Source organism: Dipodomys merriami, unplaced genomic scaffold, assembly GCF_024711535.1.
Source record: "Dipodomys merriami isolate MVZ:Mamm:240054 unplaced genomic scaffold, mDipMer1.0.p SCAF_35, whole genome shotgun sequence".
Taxonomy (NCBI): domain Eukaryota; kingdom Metazoa; phylum Chordata; class Mammalia; order Rodentia; family Heteromyidae; genus Dipodomys; species Dipodomys merriami.
In genome coordinates, this window is record NW_027205048.1 from 15,861,786 (window position 1) to 15,879,475 (window position 17,690).

Here is a 17,690-nt window from a genome sequence, read left to right on the forward strand (position 1 = left end):
AATTTAGAAAATAGCATGGGCTTTACTGGCAATACCTTTGAGTAAATATGCGGGTCCTACTGGAACATGTGCTCCTTGTGACATGTATCCCTTTCTCCAGCTGCTCTGAATCCCACACACTGGAGTAGCTTGTTTTCGTTAACAAGATGTGTTCAGTTTCCTATTTCTATACTAATAGAGGCCTAAGAAATGGACAGATTTGAATTTAGGGCCTACTACAAACTTACCTTTATGTCCTCTTTCTTTGTTTTGGGATGTACTGTAAGATTTGTTGGGTCAAGTTTTGAAGATTTAATGACTAAAAAATTAGTGGAAGTCTATGACTTTTTGAGCTAGGGAAGAGTTCAGTAGCCTGATGAATTGTTTCTGGAAAGCCTGTATTCACTGGCAGCCTTTGGTTTGTTTGCTTGTTTTGGTTGGTGCTGCTGTTTTTCTGGTGGTTGGTTGGAGTCCCACTGTGTATATGTGTCTTTCTGCAAGCCCTGGCCATCCCATGTTCTTTCCTTTGCTGTAACAAATTGCTTTGCTTGATACTATCCCTCACCATTGTAACATTCACCTCCACTTTTGAATATAGAGCTTCTTATGGAGCTAGGCCTACAGGGTTGGTTTTTTTTTTCCCTCTCTCTCATTCTAGTTTTCAAGGCAAATAAATCTTCTAGTGATCAAGCAGAGTAAAACTCTGTTAATGGTGAAACATTAGTTATAGTCCTTTGAGGTCTCACGGCAAAGCCCTGAATATCTACTGGGGTTTTGCTCTTAGGAAATAGTGAACTCAGATTCCTCTTTTAATAGCTATTAGGTCCTAAATGGAAAATGTATATATCTTTAAAAATTGCCTGTGTTAATAAACTTCTTTTGCTTTGTATCTTGGACAAGAAAAGCTGCATGTGTTATACAGACCTATAATAAAATGTACCTTGTAGTGATTTCCATCCATAAACAAAATAACACCTCTGGAGCTTCTCTACTGTGAAAAATAGATCTGAAAACTAGAGCCACTCTCAAGTAGTTTTGTTCACATGATGGATATGTACAGGGAGAAAAATTGGGGTTGGGGCTAATTTTGTTTCAGCCATTTAATGCACCACTTATGTGGCATTCTGGAATTCTTTAATTAGATAGCTGTGCTGATGACTTCTAATGAATGTTGCCAGCTGTGAACCCTGAGGACTAACTCCTTTAAATAATGGTGGAATATAAACATCATTTTCTCTTTTGTTTTATTTTATTTTTTTTTATCTCCATGCCTACAGGAAAACTTTTTTTAATACAGTATCCCTTTTTTTTTAATAAGCTTTCAGACTGTGTATCTCTCTCCGTATCTTTCATTATATGTGTTTTTTTGAAAAGACCATTTGTTAAAACAGTGCAGGCTTTTAGAAATTGCTTATTGAATCTAGGAGGGTGAACTCAATTTCGGTTTCTTAATTATATCCATTTCAGTCCTTTCATAATTTATTGATCACCTACCCTGCTCTCAGGACTGTGGGTTAGCCAGTTGGATTCCTCTGAGAGTCTTCAGAGTCATCAACTTAAAAACATAGAATTGGAAAAGAGTAATTATCTCAATTTACAGATAAGGACATCAGAGTTAACTAAGAAGCCTTGTCTGTATGCAGAAATCCCAGGCAGGGAACTGTCCACCACTATGGTGCTGATTAAGGGGATCAATCTTTACCATTCTTCTCCCACTCTTTTCCTAAAGTGTTTCACGCCCAATGCATGAGCAATCCATTCTGAAAACTGAATCAACTTCAGATGCTATGTGGAATACAAATAAATGAATAGATAAACACATACATAAATAAAACAGTATGGTTTATACTTATGGTGGTGTTTATATGTTCATGGAGTTTTAATAGTTTTTCTCTTCTCTTTCTGGGTGGAGAGACTTCTCTATGGCCAAATTGGTGGAGCCAGCAGTCAAAATTTATTTATTCTCTGTTCTGATTCTCTGTTCTGTGCCAATTTGTGAGCAGGCTATTGTCTTTTTGTTCAATATCAGCTTGCAGCCTGCCTGCCTGCCTGCCTGCCTTCCTCCTTCCCTCCTTCCTTCCTTCCATCCTTCCTTCCTTCCTTCCTTCCTTCTCCCCCCTCTCTCTTGGCTTTTCTCTCTCTCTCTCTTCTCTCTCTCTCTCTTTTTATGTTGGTTGTGGGACTTAAACTCAGAGCCTGGGCACTGTCCCTGAGCCTTTGGGGCGGGGGGAGGGGACTCAAGGCTAGAGCTCTACTATTGAACACTATTGAGCCACAGTGCCACTTCCAGTTTTCTGGTGGTTAACTGCCGATAAGAGTCTCACATACTTTAACTGCCTAAGCTGGATTTGAACCATGTTCCTCAGATCTCAGCCTCCTGAGTAGCTAGGATTACAGGTATGAACTACCAGCATCTGGCCTTCTTTCTTTTTCTTGGCAGTACTGGGGTTTGAACTCTGGCCCCACACTTGCCAGGCAATTACTGTACCACTTGAGCCATGTCTGCAACCCTTTCTGCTTTGGTTTGCTTTCTAGATAGGCTTTGTATGTTCACTTGAGCTAGCATTAGACTGGTGCTCTCCTGCCTCTGCCCCTAGCACTGCTGGTATTATAGGAGCACACAATAATGCTTACTGGTTTTCAGTGTAGGTGCCACAAACTTTTGCCTTGGCTGACCTCAAATTGTGATCTTCCTGTGTGCACCATGCTAAAAGTGGGGTAACAGATGCTCCAGATCACTTGCTTTTAACATATTCCTCCTCTCCTTGTGAGGACGAGTAGGAGGAACAATCATAGCTATTCAGGAGGCTGAGATGATGTCTAAACTCATCCTGGACAGACAAGTCTATGAGACTCTTAATTTCCAATGAACCAGTGCAAAAGAAGCTAGAAATGGAGTAATTGGTCTGGTGTTGAGAACCAGCCTAGAGTGAACTTGCTGAAGTGCTCAAGCCCCTGAATTCAGTGTTAGTACCAGCTCCAAACAAGCAAGCAAGCAAGCAAGCAAGCAAACAGTGTTTTTGGCTACCTGTTTTCCCTGGTTAAAGAAATGCACGCCTTCTCATTACCTTGCATTTTCTGTTTTCTCAGTTTCCATGTGATGAGATTCTGCTCACACAGTGGCAGAGCTAGAGAGTTTCTGTCAGACTTCCCAAGCCTGATCTCACTGCCCTGATAAACCTCTGTCCTCTCTGAGAAGACTCCTACTTGACCTGTTCTTCTCACACAATCTTCCCTGGAATTTCGTAGTCTTTTTAGTCTTCTCAGTCTTGTCTTGTCTTTTTCCTTGCCCTTTCTCTTCCTCTTCTCTCTTTCCCTTCCCCTCCCATTTCCTCCCTGTCTTCCTTCCTTCTATTCTTCTTTCGAGTAATGGAGTTTGAACCCAGGGCAGTACATTCACAAGACTACCTGGTGGATGCTCTAGCACACTTGAATGACCCTTTCTATCCAGCTTTTTGCTGGTTATTTTGGAAATGAAGTCTCTCCGACTTTTCTGCCTAGGCTGCCTTTGAACTATGATCTTCTCGATCTTGCCTCTTGTGCCCCTAGGATTACAGTGTAAGTCAGTAGAACCTGGCTTTCGTTTTTACTATCTTTTCCTATGGTTTGAATGGCTCTCATTTGCATGGTTCTCTATCCATGTGACCCCTTATCCTTTCCCACAAGAGTTATGGAACTTTGACCTCTTTGTTGAAGGGGACTATCTCCTAAGTAAGGACAGAGAATATCTACTAGCTTGTGTGCTTCTGCTTGAAGATCTCCTCCTTTCTGGGAGGACTAATGACAGCAGTAGGAAGACATGGCTTCCGTTGGTCTTCTTCCCCGTTGTTTGATAGGCTGTTCTTCCTTTGATTGCCATGATGGTTTCCCTTGCTCTGTCATCCTCCCAATTAAAAATCTGTGGCACGGAGCGCCTCAGGGCTGGATTGTATTGCTGTGCTTCAGATGGTGTCAGCGCATAGCTGAGCAGCTGTTGTGTTCCGACCACGGTACCTTAGAAGATGCCCAGCCAGCAGGATTAGAAACACCATTGTGCTTTCTTCTGTTTCCTCCATCAGGAAACTAACATTCAGCAGGGAAAATAATATACTGTGGGTGAAACTCCTAACTTTTATAACTGCTGTTGTTAAATTAATTCCTGGGAAAATTCCATTGTATTTCATCTCTGTGTCCCAGTGGTGTATATGTCTATACTCCTGTGCCTATGCAGGGGTCACGTTTCCATGAGGAACCCCGGTTTGAGGCTCATGAGTTTAATTCTAGCCCAGCTTCTGTTCAGTAATGTGTTGCTGGATGTGTCTGACCCCGGGCTCCCTGTTCCCTCATCTGTGCTGAGCAGAGATGAGTAGATGGCTCTCTTGGCCCCTTCCCCAGCTGGCATGGCTTCTTGAACTTCCGCCCTTATGGACTTGTACAGAGGGAACCGTCTGAGCATATTGCAACGTGGGTATAGGATTCGTAGATGGCTGAAAAGGAAGATGATTGTCTATAAAAGATGAATACCGTGCATTCCCCATTTATATAGCTCTAACTGTTTAATTCTCGTTAAAAGTGTTATTTTGGCTCTCAATTCTATGCAACACACACAAGGTTATTAAAGGCACTTTATGGATCATTTGTTTAATGTGACCAAACTAAAAATTAAGAAGCACATTACTCAGTGTTCATAAAAATGAATGTTTTAAATGGACAAATTCATTCTCGTTTTTGCATCTTACTTTAATGTAGAGCTGTAATGGGGTTAGAGACGGATATTCTGCTTGGACATTTATAAGCCGATGATGCCTGTTGAATACCTTTTATAAAGATTAATATTTTTTACTCTGTGCCTATTACCAGGGCATTAATCATCCTGGCTTCAGGCCTTGCAGCTGCGGTGAGCAGATGTTGGATGATTGGCGCCCGTAATCCTTGTGGATCACAAGGACGTGGGTGTGGAAGGTGGCTCCTGTGGTCCCTCCGCCCATTTGTATGGGCTGCGGCCCACCCGGTTGTCGACTTCTTCCCAGGCCGCCCGGGCTGAGCTGCCTGTCTTGCTGTGTGTGCGGGACAGAGCAAACCAGGACGACTGAGTATTCTCGCAACCTGGCTGATGTGCGGTGGGTTGGTGCTCATAGGTGCAGGGCTGTCCTGGAGTCCCCTCTGTGGGGTGGCATGTGTGCTGAGAGAAAGTAGTGCCCTTGACGGAGAGGATTAGCAGTTCATTAAAGTGAGAGCTCACATGCGAGTCATCGTCTGCTTCCTTTCCTTCTCCCAAGACTGTGCTGTCCATCAGAAACAGAACCCAAACCCCGGATGGCACTCAGCTTTCCCAGTCTCCACACTGAGGGTAGTATGAAGCCATAGTGAAGTTAATATCAACATTGTAGGGGGTGAGGGGGGAGGCTGGGAAGGGATGTGAAGGGTAAACAAAGGAGGAGGCTGCAATGCTTGATAAGAAATGTACGCATTATCCTGCCCATGTAATTGTAACCCCTCTGTACAGTATGTTCACAAAAAAAAATAAAAAATTAAAAAATTAAAAAAATGAAAAATAACAGAAAAAAATGCACCACAGGTAATTTGAACAAATGAAAAAAAAAAAAAACTGTTGTACCAAAGTGGTAAATTTATGAATTGGGAGGTGGGGAGGTAGAAGATGAAGAATAAATCCCTATATCCCCCACAAAAAAAAAATTGTATTTTACCTGAAATAGGAACTCAGTCTGAAAAGCACTGGTTTTGTGTGAAACTCAACGGCTTTCATTTATACAGTTAGTGCTTCTCAATGGGATGCAAAATTTTTATGAAAGATTTTTGATCATTTAATACAACCTTGCTTCATGTCATTCCCAACAGGTATTTCCAGTAAGATGAAAGGATATATCCCTTTATATGTCAGAGTTTGTAATATACAAATGAAAATGAAATCAAATGAAAAATTCCATTCTTTGGTGACATCAGCTAAATTTCAGATTTCAGTGGCTGCCATAATCAGTAGTGGAGTTGTGAAATACTGGGATTTATTACTGTATTTTTAGCTGAAAGCACTTTGAATCTTCCTAAACTCAGGACTTGGTACTTGCTCTACCTGCTTCCTAACTGCAATTCTACCTCTTGGACCACATCTCTAGCTGAGCTTTTCACTGGTTTGTTTTGGAGATTAAGTCTAGCTAACTTCTGAGTAGCTAGGATGTGATTCCATGGCCTACCTCCATGTATGACCTGCTCTCTGCTTGCTGAGCACATACTTTAGACCATAGTTAGCAGCATAAGCCTGATAGGTAGCCATCGGCAGCCTTACCTTTCAGATAAGAAGAAAAGTCCAGGCCCAGAATTTTTAATCAATGTGCCCAAGATGTAAACAAAGAGGATTTTCTTATTTCTTTATCTTTGGATACCACCATTCATCATGTGAATCAAGGTCCTGGACATCTGGTCAAATGTGTGTTCTTGGATTTCCCAAAGGTTGTATGTGGGTTGTTTTTGAAAACCTTTATTTCCCTTTGAAATATAGGGGCTTTCTTGGTTTGTTTTGTTGTTTGCATTGGCCATCTGCTTTGGATCTAATGAGACTATCCATGCACATCACTATGTAGACATGACATTCTGTCTGCTGGGAGGGGTACTGCAGATGTCGGCTTGGGATATCTGTGCTGTGGCAGGACACTGCTCTTCCCTGGTTGCCCTAGGCAGCTTGGTCTGTTTTTAAATGCAGATCCCTGCAGGAGTGTTTGTCTGTGTGTCTGTCTACATATCCTGCCTTTCCCAGTACCCTTGATTCCCCATCTTGATGTAAGATAAACTTTGAGAGTCCTGTGTTCACTTGTGCTGCACTGCTTCTTGGACCAAGTTAATGATCTATAGAGTGCACTATCGGATATCAAAAGTCCCACTAAGATGAGGCTTGAGGTCGTTGTGCTAGTGTTTGCTCTTGGGGAGGCAGTGGAGTAGCTACTGTGTGGGATAGATCTACTCATAGACATTTGTCTTCTTTGTGTCCTTTTCAGTTGGAAAGGCTGGGTGTCTAGGACACAGTTTTTCATATGATTGTTTATAACAACTACTGTGTATTGAGGGCTGGGAACAGGACTGGGCACTTGACCTGCTTTTAACTGCAGAGGGTTTGGGTTTGGAGCTGTGTGCATGTCATTGCAAATTAAAGCGTATCACACATGCCACCCCCAGGCAGGCCCTGGACAGGCACCTGCAAGTACACCTGTGTGCTGCCGCCCAGACTGCCTGGGAAACAGTCCAGGAAAGTGAGGTCCCTAAAGATGTGGCTAGCTCTTGTTCCAGTGCCTTTGTCCTTCAGGTGGCTGCCAAGGATGAATCTGTACTGCTTTGGGCCACAGCGCCTCCTCTCCACTTAGCAGGCATGGGTCTCTGTACATTGCTGGAGACAGGAGATAGTGACAATGGAAGAGAAAACCCTCCTCCACATTGAGCTGGGCATGTGCACACACAGACACACACAGACACACGAACACACACACACACACTCACTGTTTGGTCTTGTTTCATGTTGTGAGGCTATTCCTCTTAAAGAGAACAGAGAAATATTTGCCTACTCAAAGGTTGGATTCCCATCAACTGTTGTAACATGCAAGCAGTCTGTGTTCACATGGGCATGGACTGAGCACGGATGACTGCCTGTCTTAGTTTTGTGTGTAGGCCTGCGGAGCCCGGTCCGCTGGAGGTGACATTTCCTCTCCATAGAGGCCTTGGTCCTTCGCCTCTCTGTGGGATGCCACATCGCTGCCTTCCTTCCTCCAGAGGGCTTTGCTGAGGTTCCGGGGGCCCCGAGGCAGGCAGTGGCAGCGACCATGAAAGCAACCTGTAGCCTCGGAGGCCTCTTCACGTCGCTAGCGTGGACACTGTGCCCTCCAGCTTTGCAGGGCAGCTGGGCATCTGTCTGCTCAGCTTCGGGCCCGTGGTCGGGTGGATATGGGCCTCTCACAGAGTCATTAGACATGCACTCTGCGAGCTCTTCCCTCACACCGCTTTACCTGGTCTTCGTAAAGTATGCTTACTCCAGTTTCCCTATGGTCTTTGGCTTGGGGGCGCTCAGTGAAAGAAATACCTTGAAATATGACAAGATGCCAGTGAACTTTACAGAAGTTTTGTTTCTCATCTTGAGGGGCTGGATGACAAATGGGTGAAGCGAGCACAGACCTCGGACTGGGTGGGTGGCGGGCGTTCTTGTCAGTTAGCCAAAGATGTTGGATGGCATTTTGCTGCCAGGATGAACATGCAGACATCTCCTCCTTCACCCTGGAGTAATTCTGACAAATGGAACCAACACACGCAATTAGCTCTGGGAACAGTGTAGGCCCCAACTGCCTGCCCAGCATGACAGATGAATGGGGCCAGGAAGGGTGGAGAGAGGCCAGGACATCTGGCTACCAGGGAGAGGATGGCCAGCTCTGAATTTTGTTTTTTTTTTGTTTCATGCTGGCCCTAGGGCTGGAACTCGGGGCCTTTGTGCTGTGTGTAAGCTTTTGTGGTCAAGCCTACTTCCTGTTCTCCCACTCGATCCACGGCTTCCCTTTTGGCTGTTTGCTGGTTAATTGGCGATAACAGCCTCATAGACTTTCTTGCCCTAGCTAGCATCAAACCTCAAGTCCCAGATCTCAGCCTCCTGATTAGCTAGGATTATAGGCATGAACCGCCAGTGCCCGGCTTAATTTGTACAATCATTAATCGGCCCATCCTTCCTCTCGCCCGTGCTGATTACATGCCTTTCACCCTCTGCCACTTTGAGTCCCTCCTCAGCAGGCGTTAAAAAACATGTTTACCAAGGCTTCCTTGTTGCTTTTCCTTAGCTGTGAACACCTGCTCTAAAATGCTTTGGAAATTGGCTGGTTCTCCAGAATGGAATCCATTATAGAGAGGATGACCTAGTGGACAGGGACGGCCCAGGTTTTCTGGAGTGCTGAAAGTGGGCCCTTGTGAGCTACCTGTTCCCCTGGCAGGGAGAGAGGACTTGCGTGGAGGTGTTGAGTGGGGGCCACACGCAGGGCAGCAGAGCCGAGCAGGGCTCTTCTAGCTCTCTTCTAGGTGAGTGTTTGCCTTCCACCCATGTTGCCTGTGGCTGAGGCCAGCAGATGTGGGTGGAGTGACTGAAGAGGGAGGATGTAATTTGAAGACATTGGAGTTCTAGGGGAAGAGATATTGGGTTTGGGGTCTTCATTGGAATAACGCATTCCATGCGGCTATGTTTGCAGATGGATTCACCCCTGGGAGTCATTTCTCTTGTGAGGTTTGTCCTTGACTTCAACATCGGTGCCGTCTCCTACCGTGAAAGCTTGACTTGGCTTTTGGGAGCCCCCCAGGTTCCAAAGGATCCTGTCCTCTCTTGGGATGGCCTTGGTGCTCTCATCTATATCACACGAAGAGTGAGATGAGCTGATACGGGAGTGGGTGTGAGGACTCCCTCAGAGCAGAGACCCAGTGGCCCCATAGCTCTGTGCTGTCCCCTCTTCCTTGACTTCCTGCAGGATGATGTCCCCAGTCATCACTGCCAACAAGCCTGGCCTGCCATCTTCCCTGGTGACATACAGTTTTAGTATCCCATACATTATTTGTGCCCGTGGATGGATTATTGTCATTGTGAAGTCAATATGTAAATCAGTATATCCATGTCTTCATATACTCATTGGCCTAAACTCTTTCTGGAAACGCTGACTTTTGATTAGTTTTTTTTACCATGAAATAAATGCAAATGGAATAAAAAACTTCGGTAATTAGCTGCCCATAGGAAGAGCATGGATCTCAAGTTTTTCTTTTCTTTTTTTTGGTTGGTCATGGTGCTTGAACTTGGTTGCCTGGACTCTGTCCCTGTACAAGGCTAGCTCTCTACCACTTTGAGCCACAGCACCACTTCTGGTTTTCTGGTGGTTAATTGGAGATAGTCTTATAGACTTTCCTGTCTGGGATGGCTTTGAACTATAATCCTCAAATCTCAGCCTCCAGAGTAGCTTGGATTATGGGCATGAGCCACCAGTGCCTGGTGAGTTCATGTTATTTCTAGATCTTTCCTTCTCCTTGCTTGTGTCATGCCTACCTTGTCCTCCCCTCTGCTCCAGTCTCTCCTTATACCCTTGTCCTTGGGAGAGCTCTGTGTGCGCTTCTGAATACGTAAGAGGAACCATACCAACGTTGCACGCATTTTTCATTCCTTACATAAACCACTCAAGGAAACATTAATGCAAAACATGCTTTTTATGTATCATTAATGTTGTAAATCCTAAAATCCAGCTACATCGATTTAATGTTGCCAAACCCCGCCGCCTCTCTCATGCTTTGCATCTTAAAGGAAGCAGTAACGTTTGGGTTACTGTCAAAACACCAAGCGGGTGTGATAAACAAGCCAGGTTGGAAACTAGAGGATGCTGGCGTTCTCCTGGGTTTCCCAACTGGAAGAGGCAGTTAGGAATTTCATTTCATCTCTAACTTCATTTGCATCCGTTTCCTTCTTGCTCTTCCATTTTCTGAGCAGTCGTTGTGTGTGCCTATCTCAACAACAAATGCAAGCCCACACCTTCTTTGGCCTGGTCCTCACCCTTCCCACCAGTATCTCTTCATTTTACCTTTGTTTTTCTCAGAGTGATATTTCTGCCCCTGAGTCCTATTTGTTCATCCTTCATCCCCTCTAAACCCTGGGAAGGGCCCAGTGTGTTCATGTCCTGCTCCAGAGCTAGCTAGAGACAGAAATATGCCATGGGAGTTTTTTTTTTTTCCCCCAGTTACAAGAAGTAAAGCTTTTAAGGTTGTAAATCAATACGTTAATAGTATGAGAAAATAAATTCAAAAAAAAAAAGAACCCATGGTTTGTGTTTACATCTTCTCTAGTATATGTGCAGCTATGGTTTGTGTACATGATGCATCTTTGTGACATACTGTGTATGTTCATGGAGATGCTCACAAAAGCACAAGTACCTGTGTGAGGTTATAAATTCCTGACAGCCATAGAAATGATGGCACTGTGGTCAACAATTTGCAGCTTTTGTGGTGCAGAATGTGAAGATAGAACGCATAAAGGGGCCAAGAGCGCCTGGCACTGACGGGCCGCCTTGTGTTTCCTGTAGACTGCAGAGAGATCCTGCTCCCCATGATGACGGAGCAGCTCAAGTACCACCTGGAGAGGCAGGAGGACCTGGAGGCCTGCTGCCAGCTGCTCAGCAACATCCTGGAGGTGCTGTACAAGAAGGACGTGGTGAGTGACAGCCCCGCCCCTGTGTCCAGCTCCCGGCAGCCTCGTCTGCCATTGGCCTTTACCTTGATGGCGCTCCATAAACCTGTACCCAATGCATTTGTCAAGCCGTGGTCCTTGTGTGCAAGCTCAGCCTCTCTCTTTCTCTCTGTAGCAGTGTGCCCTTGCCTTTTTTATTTATGCATAGATCATGATGTTGTATTGCAAGGTTTATCCTGTTGCATTGAAATTAGTTTATTTCCCAGGTCTTCCCAGTAAATGCCCCTCACAGCCTCCATTTTAGTCTTGAAGGTCAAATAAAGACTTCTATGCTGAAATCTGGCTAATTACCTACACTCTTTATTGAATTTTTTATTTTTATTAAACTATTAGACGCACAAAGTTTTTTGTTTTGTTTTAAGGCAACAAGACAAGTATGCTCTGGGAGTTCTCCTGAGAGAACGTCTCTCTGCTCCTCAGCCAGCAAGGAGTGGCCTCCACAGCCTTCCCAGCTCCGAATATTCTTTGGCATTTCTGAACGCTATGCTTATTCCACTGGTCTTGTTTCAGTCAGTCAGATGTTGGGAAGCACATATGGGAGAAGCTCACCATGGGCCTCGGTCCCGAGCAGCCCTCCTGTGGAGGTCAGGCCTGTGCGTGTGCGTGTGATACCATGTGTGCGTTGCCTCTCCAGGAGTGCATGCTGTGGTGGAAGAAGGGTTCTACCTGCCTATGTTCCGAGCAGGCAGAATCTGTTCTGAGGTCTCTTCTGCATGACCTGGCATGACATGCTCATGCAGATGCATGCATGCTCACATGAGCACGCATGCACACATAAACATACATGAACACACGTGTTGGCATAGTCTCTCCAAGCCTCTTAGGAAGAGGATCAGTCCTTGTGTCGATACTGGACTGGCTTTCCAGAGCCTTTCCTTTGGAAAGGGTTGCCCTGCCCCAGGCCAGCTAGAGAGGCTCCACCAGACCATGGCTTATCTTTTCAGAGAATTGGTTATGCGAGAAGGTGGTAGGACAGGCCACAGGAAGGAGAGGGGAATTTGAGGGAAGGCACAGTACATACATCTTGGTTTGTGGAAGAGGATCAACAACCCCGTACCACTCTAAATAAAAGGGAAGTCCATGACAGTGTGACTTTCAGATAGTTTATTAAACTGACACTCATACCTTCTGTTCTTTGTGACTGTTGTCAGGCCTTGACTCTCAGAGCAGTTCAGCTTGTTATCTGCCTGCCTTCCACTCACAGACGGCCAAATGTCTTTAGAAAACTAATTGGTGGTCTAATCAGGGATCATAAACATTACATTGTTTAAATGGATTTGCTTTCAGTTTTAAGGTTTGCTTAAATTAAATTACTGTGATTATAGCAGATTATCATTAATAGACTATAATTAATAAAATGCATTCAGTTTTCTTTCGGAAGGCTTTGCCTTTGACAAGGATCATTTCCTGTGTGTGTGTGTGTGTGTGTGTGTGTGTGTGTGTGTGTGTGTGTGTGTGTGTGTGTGTGTGTGTGTGTGTGTGTGTGTGTGTGTGTGTGTGGTTGTGTGGTTGTGTGTGTGTGTGTGTATCCGTATGCATCTGGCCAAGGGTTGTAATTGACTGACTCTTCACAGTAAGGGGCCTTACGATGGACAGCCGCCGTGTCTCCATGCTGACAATTGTGTCTTCCTCCAGGGGCCAACACAGAGGCATGTCCAGATAATCATGGAGAAACTTCTCAGGACAGTGAACCGGACCGTGATCTCCATGGGCCGGGATTCCGAACTCATTGTAAGTGCTCAGCGGCTCCTGCTTGGATGCTCCAGGCACTGCCATTTTTTCTCCTGCCTCCAATTCCATCTGGTCTTTTTCCAACTGGCATGGAGAAACGAGCTCCCTTTCTTAAGACAGAGTGAGCAGTCGAGACACAGTCTGGTGTAGAAAACTGTCTCATTTTTCCACGTGCTTCTAGAGGCCATGCCTGAGATGGAGGATAAGCAGCTAGCACTTGAGACACAGAAAACTTGGTGCTAGATTTTCTTCTTTCTTCTAACTGAAGACATGCATTTCCTTCTAAGTCTTTTTTCTTCTGGCAATGTCGTTCTTTCTATTTACATTTAAGGTAGCACTAATAAAATTTTATGAAGGGTCTTAAAAAGTAATTGAGCTACTCCATGTTGGCTATTTTATTGTGGACTCTAAAGTAGTCTAGGTGTGTTTCTTTTATACTGAGTAGTTACACTTGGAAAACTATTATTAATTTATTCCAAGAACATCTTAGCAATTAATTTGTAATCTTATATCATGGTGCCTTTGTTCCTGAGTCTTCCACCTTCTCCCACTGTTCTTTAGTTTGATTCCGTAGGGAGAAGAGCCATAGGTTAGTCTTGTTGACCTTTTTCCACTTGTAATGTGCACTGTTCTTTCAGTAACCTGACTGGATGGCTTTTCAGAAAAATAACTTTCATACTTGAAATATCAAAAGCCGGTGTAGGTTTTCACTAGCAGTCAGAAAAGGCATATGAGCCTTCATTGTGTGAGACCTTGGATCTTTCCACCTAGCTAGAGAGCGGACAAGTAAGGGGAAATCCCTGCCTCTCCGGGTGGCACAGAAGACATAGCCCTGGACTCATTTCCTGGTGGTGGCTGGCCTCCTGACAGAGGATGGATGCTGCAGGAGTCAACAAGGGACGCAGAGGCAGACAAATGCGTTGGAGTCTGTCTTTCTTCAATGAGCCATGCTGGCTTATGTCTTTGAGTCTCCGGACCCGCTGTGTTCAGGCACTTTCTTTTTATGTTTGCGTCATATACTTTTGGGCCGTTGCAGGGATGAACCAGGAAATTGGCGCTATTTGAAGTAGGCTTTCCATTGTTGTATGCCCATTTCCCTGTTGCTTTGAATACTTTACTCCAGGACTGTTGTTCACCAGAATGTAGAAAAACCTTTTTATCCTTAACACTGAGAGGACAGAGCTCTGTGGAGTAGGAGGTCTGATGTTGTAGTCCTCTGGTGCACTTGATGCATGTGCATATGGGCACTAGGAAAGGGGCTCAGGTAGAATCGATGGCGTGTGGCTTGAGGCTGAACCATGTGCTGTGACATACTGCCGTGTCACTTCTTGGAATGGGCTGGCTGAGTAGTGAGGCTGATGTGACAGAATGGTACTTGGGTACACAGGAGGAGGGCATGAGGGATGAGCGAGGTGGTCCCGTGCTCACAGTAGGTGGAGGTGTATAACACAGACCCCAGGGAATGAGGTGGGGAGGCACAATCCTTCCTCTGAGTAGAGCCAGGTCTTTTGCATGCTAAGCACATGTTCCACCACTAAGCGACACCTTCTGCCCTCTGATGAGGGATGTTGTCCTAGGGCTGTGCTCACTTCGTTGTCTTCCTGCCAGCAGTTAAAATGGGCAGAGGAGGGCGAGGAGAGACCCATACAGCACTGCATGGGTGGTAAGCCATCTTTATTGCAGATAGAATGAAGGGGGTGAAGCATGGCGTCTCCTTTCAAACCTTGGGTCCAGGACGCATTGCTCAGTCACACAGTAGTAGTGACAGTACAACAGCAACTCTGCGATGAGCTTTTATTAATGGACTGGACACTGAAGAATGACCGGCAAGTTTCCTGGTTAATTCTCACCCTCCACTGGCATGGACTATTGTACCCAGTGCCCACGGGCCAATGGGGAATCTGTTAGGACCTCTGACCAGCGTGTCAGAGCTGTGATAGAGCCCGGGTCTGGTGTCCACTTGTCCTCAGTCTTGCTGGGAGCCTGAGTCCCAGTGCTTGTGCCCTGCCCTCCTTCAGCCGGGGCGCCAGAGGCCTGTGAGCTATTCGCCACCGTCTCTCCTGTGAGCGAGGCGGCTCTCGGGGGAATATATTCTATGCTCTGCCATGATTCACTTCCATCAGCGCCCAGTCCAGGGTCTCCCGGAGGGGGAGGGGCCAGACCACCAGTTTGCTGCCCTTCTATTCCCTGACTTGGAGCAGCCTCCATGCTCCTTGGGGTCCTTGGGCATTCCTGCAGCTGGGCCTTTGCACGGTCTGGAAAGCGGGCCTGCCAGTCCTCGCCCAACCCTGGCCTGCCCCATGGTTCAGGACACTGTCAGTGACTGAGCAGGCCCAGCCCACTGCCATGTGGAGGCTCTTCCCCTACAGCCCTACCTTCTGTTGAAGTCTATGGAAGCCAGAAAGCGCCTGAGCGCTTCACCTGCCTGCTTCCCCTTCCCGCGAACCTAACTGAAAAAGGAATCTTAAAAAGTTTACTTAGCTGTTATTTTGTAAAACTGAGTGACCATGGGAGAAATCTCAGAGAGAAATAACCCTGAATACACTGTAATTACTTTCTGAGTGTGACAGCATGAAGATGTGTCAAGAAAGGCATTCACCACTTAATATTTGGGTTTTGAGACACACCTCTCAGTTGTCCACTAACTAAGAGTCTCATCTCGGAGTCTGCCGAGTGCGCGATGGAAGCGGTGTCCTGCTTAATGCACTTCACCTTGGCCTCCCCCTTTTCTTGCGGTGTGGCTGTGTGCTGTGGCTTCTCATCTCTGCTGCTCCTCTGTGCCATTGGGTTAGAGAAAGAGTACAGCACACATATCCCCAACAGGCCTGAGACAGTGTATCAGTGGACATCTGAGCATGGAGAGAGGAGCAGGCAAAGGTTCACACATCTGTCTTATCTACCTTGGAGGTTTTAAGCTTTGTATATTACTCTGGTGTGTGTGTGTGTGTGTGTGTGTGTGTGTGTGTGTGTGTGTGTGTGTGTGTGTGTGTGTGTGTGTGTGTGTGTGTGTGTGTGTGTGTGTGTGTGTGTGTGTGTTGTGTGTGTGTGTGTGTGTGTGTGTGTGTGTGTGTGTGTGTGTGTGTAAACTGTGTGCCAGAGAAGTTGAATGACTGAGGAACTGCTTCAAGGTTCCAAGTTATCTGTCAAAATGGACTTTTGAACACCTTGAAGTTATTTCAAAAAAAACTCTTTGAAACTATCCTCTTTGCGTCTCATTGTGTATGAGTTTCTTGAGTCCTGTTTACTTTGTCATATCTCAATGCATTTGAAACCTAACATCTGTATGTCAGGGAGACCATGTGCCTTTTGTCTCTCTGATCTTGGCTTACCTCACTCAAAATGTAATGTCCAGGCACTTCCTCATATGTCTGTAAACTAATATACAAACTGAAAAGAACCCCAAAGACAAGGTTTAACAAAGGACCTCCTCTTAATTTGTCTTGCTGGTATTCTTTGTCTCATAAATGGTGTATACACATGCACATCCAAGGGAGGTGGGAGGAGGACACAGAATCAATGGAAAGCGGGTGGAAAAATACAGTAGAGGGGCCGTCAGCTTCACTGAACATTGAGGAGAGTGAATGAAGCAACTCAAGGGCGGTGATGGGAGGAGGGCAATGAGCGAGGAGGAAACAGCTGATAGATACTAAGCAAAAGAAATGAAATGTACATAGCACCCAATATATGTAAAGTTAACCTTGCCGTATATCACTTCTAAAACAACAGTATAATAAGAAAAAAAACTCTTAAGAGACTTGGCTCGCTCAACAACTTCCTGCTTGGAACTGGCACTAGAAGCAGTGGACATTTTGTCAGGTTGCACAGGGAACAGTATCCATCAGGACTGCCCTCTGGGCCTGGGGCATTCTCTGCCTAGTTGTGTTATAGATGGGAACTGGGCAACTGTCACCACAGCTGGTAAGCTCTGATAGAAGCACAAGGCTTCTGTTATCGGTGTCTGTGATCCTTTATAAAAGCTTCATTTTGCAGTCAGCTATGTATCATTAGTTTTAGTTCATTATATTTGAAATGGCTTTTGGAATGCATTTCATGCATAAGGTTGAACTCTCCCATGATCCTAAGTATTATATTAAAATAAAACAAAAATGCACAGAACATTCTTTGGCTATGGGAGAATAGATATGTTGTTGCTCTCAACAAGCCCTGAAATTGAAGATTTGCAGTGACCTTGCCACAGATTTGAAGGTCATTGCATCTCTGCTGTACTCTGATGCTGTGGCATAATTGAGCAAAATAGTTTTATATCATGTTAGATTTCATGGTTCCTCTTTCTCTTCCTTTCTCAAAGACTGCCCAGGCCCTGCACATATTCAGTGTTCCTCTCTCTTCTGTGTGGTTGGCGGGTTTATTGCTGAGCAGGGGTCCTTTATAGGCAGGGATCACAGCTGGGGCAGATGCCTCGTGTTGTCTATAGGGGCCAGAACAGACATTTGGTGGTGGCCTGGGCCTTACTGTGCACAGTCTTCCCCGGAATTAGCTGCTGAAACCATTGATACGTAGCAATGTTCCTTCTTCTATGGTATTACAGCTGGCATAGCTTCTTGAAGATGATTGGATTTGTGTTTTGTTCATGGATCCTTTAAAAGTGTAACTGAGGGGGAAGGACTGTTGTAGAATCTTCTTTGCCCTGGATGTACTCCAGAAGACTGAAATTTACTAATTCACTAAAATGGAAGTGTGGGCCTCATCTAATGAAGGTGTTTTCCTGGGAATGTTCACAGAAGCA

At 45.4% G+C, this 17,690-nt stretch overlaps 1 protein-coding gene across 4 annotated transcripts in view; it reads left to right on the forward strand.

The window, feature by feature from the left end:
• Positions 1-17,690, forward strand: part of LOC138803983 (dedicator of cytokinesis protein 1-like) — a 231,270-nt gene that overhangs the window by 156,048 nt on the left and 57,532 nt on the right. For 2 of the 4 annotated variants that reach the window (XM_069988292.1, XM_069988291.1), the window contains exons 26-27: positions 11,049-11,176; positions 12,848-12,943. In XM_069988292.1, coding sequence (XP_069844393.1) covers positions 11,049-11,176; positions 12,848-12,943 — 224 coding nt within the window. Of the gene's footprint in view, positions 1-11,048; positions 11,177-12,847; positions 13,307-17,690 lie in introns of those variants that run through there. The other 2 variants (XM_069988289.1, XM_069988290.1) reach the window with 2 other exon arrangements.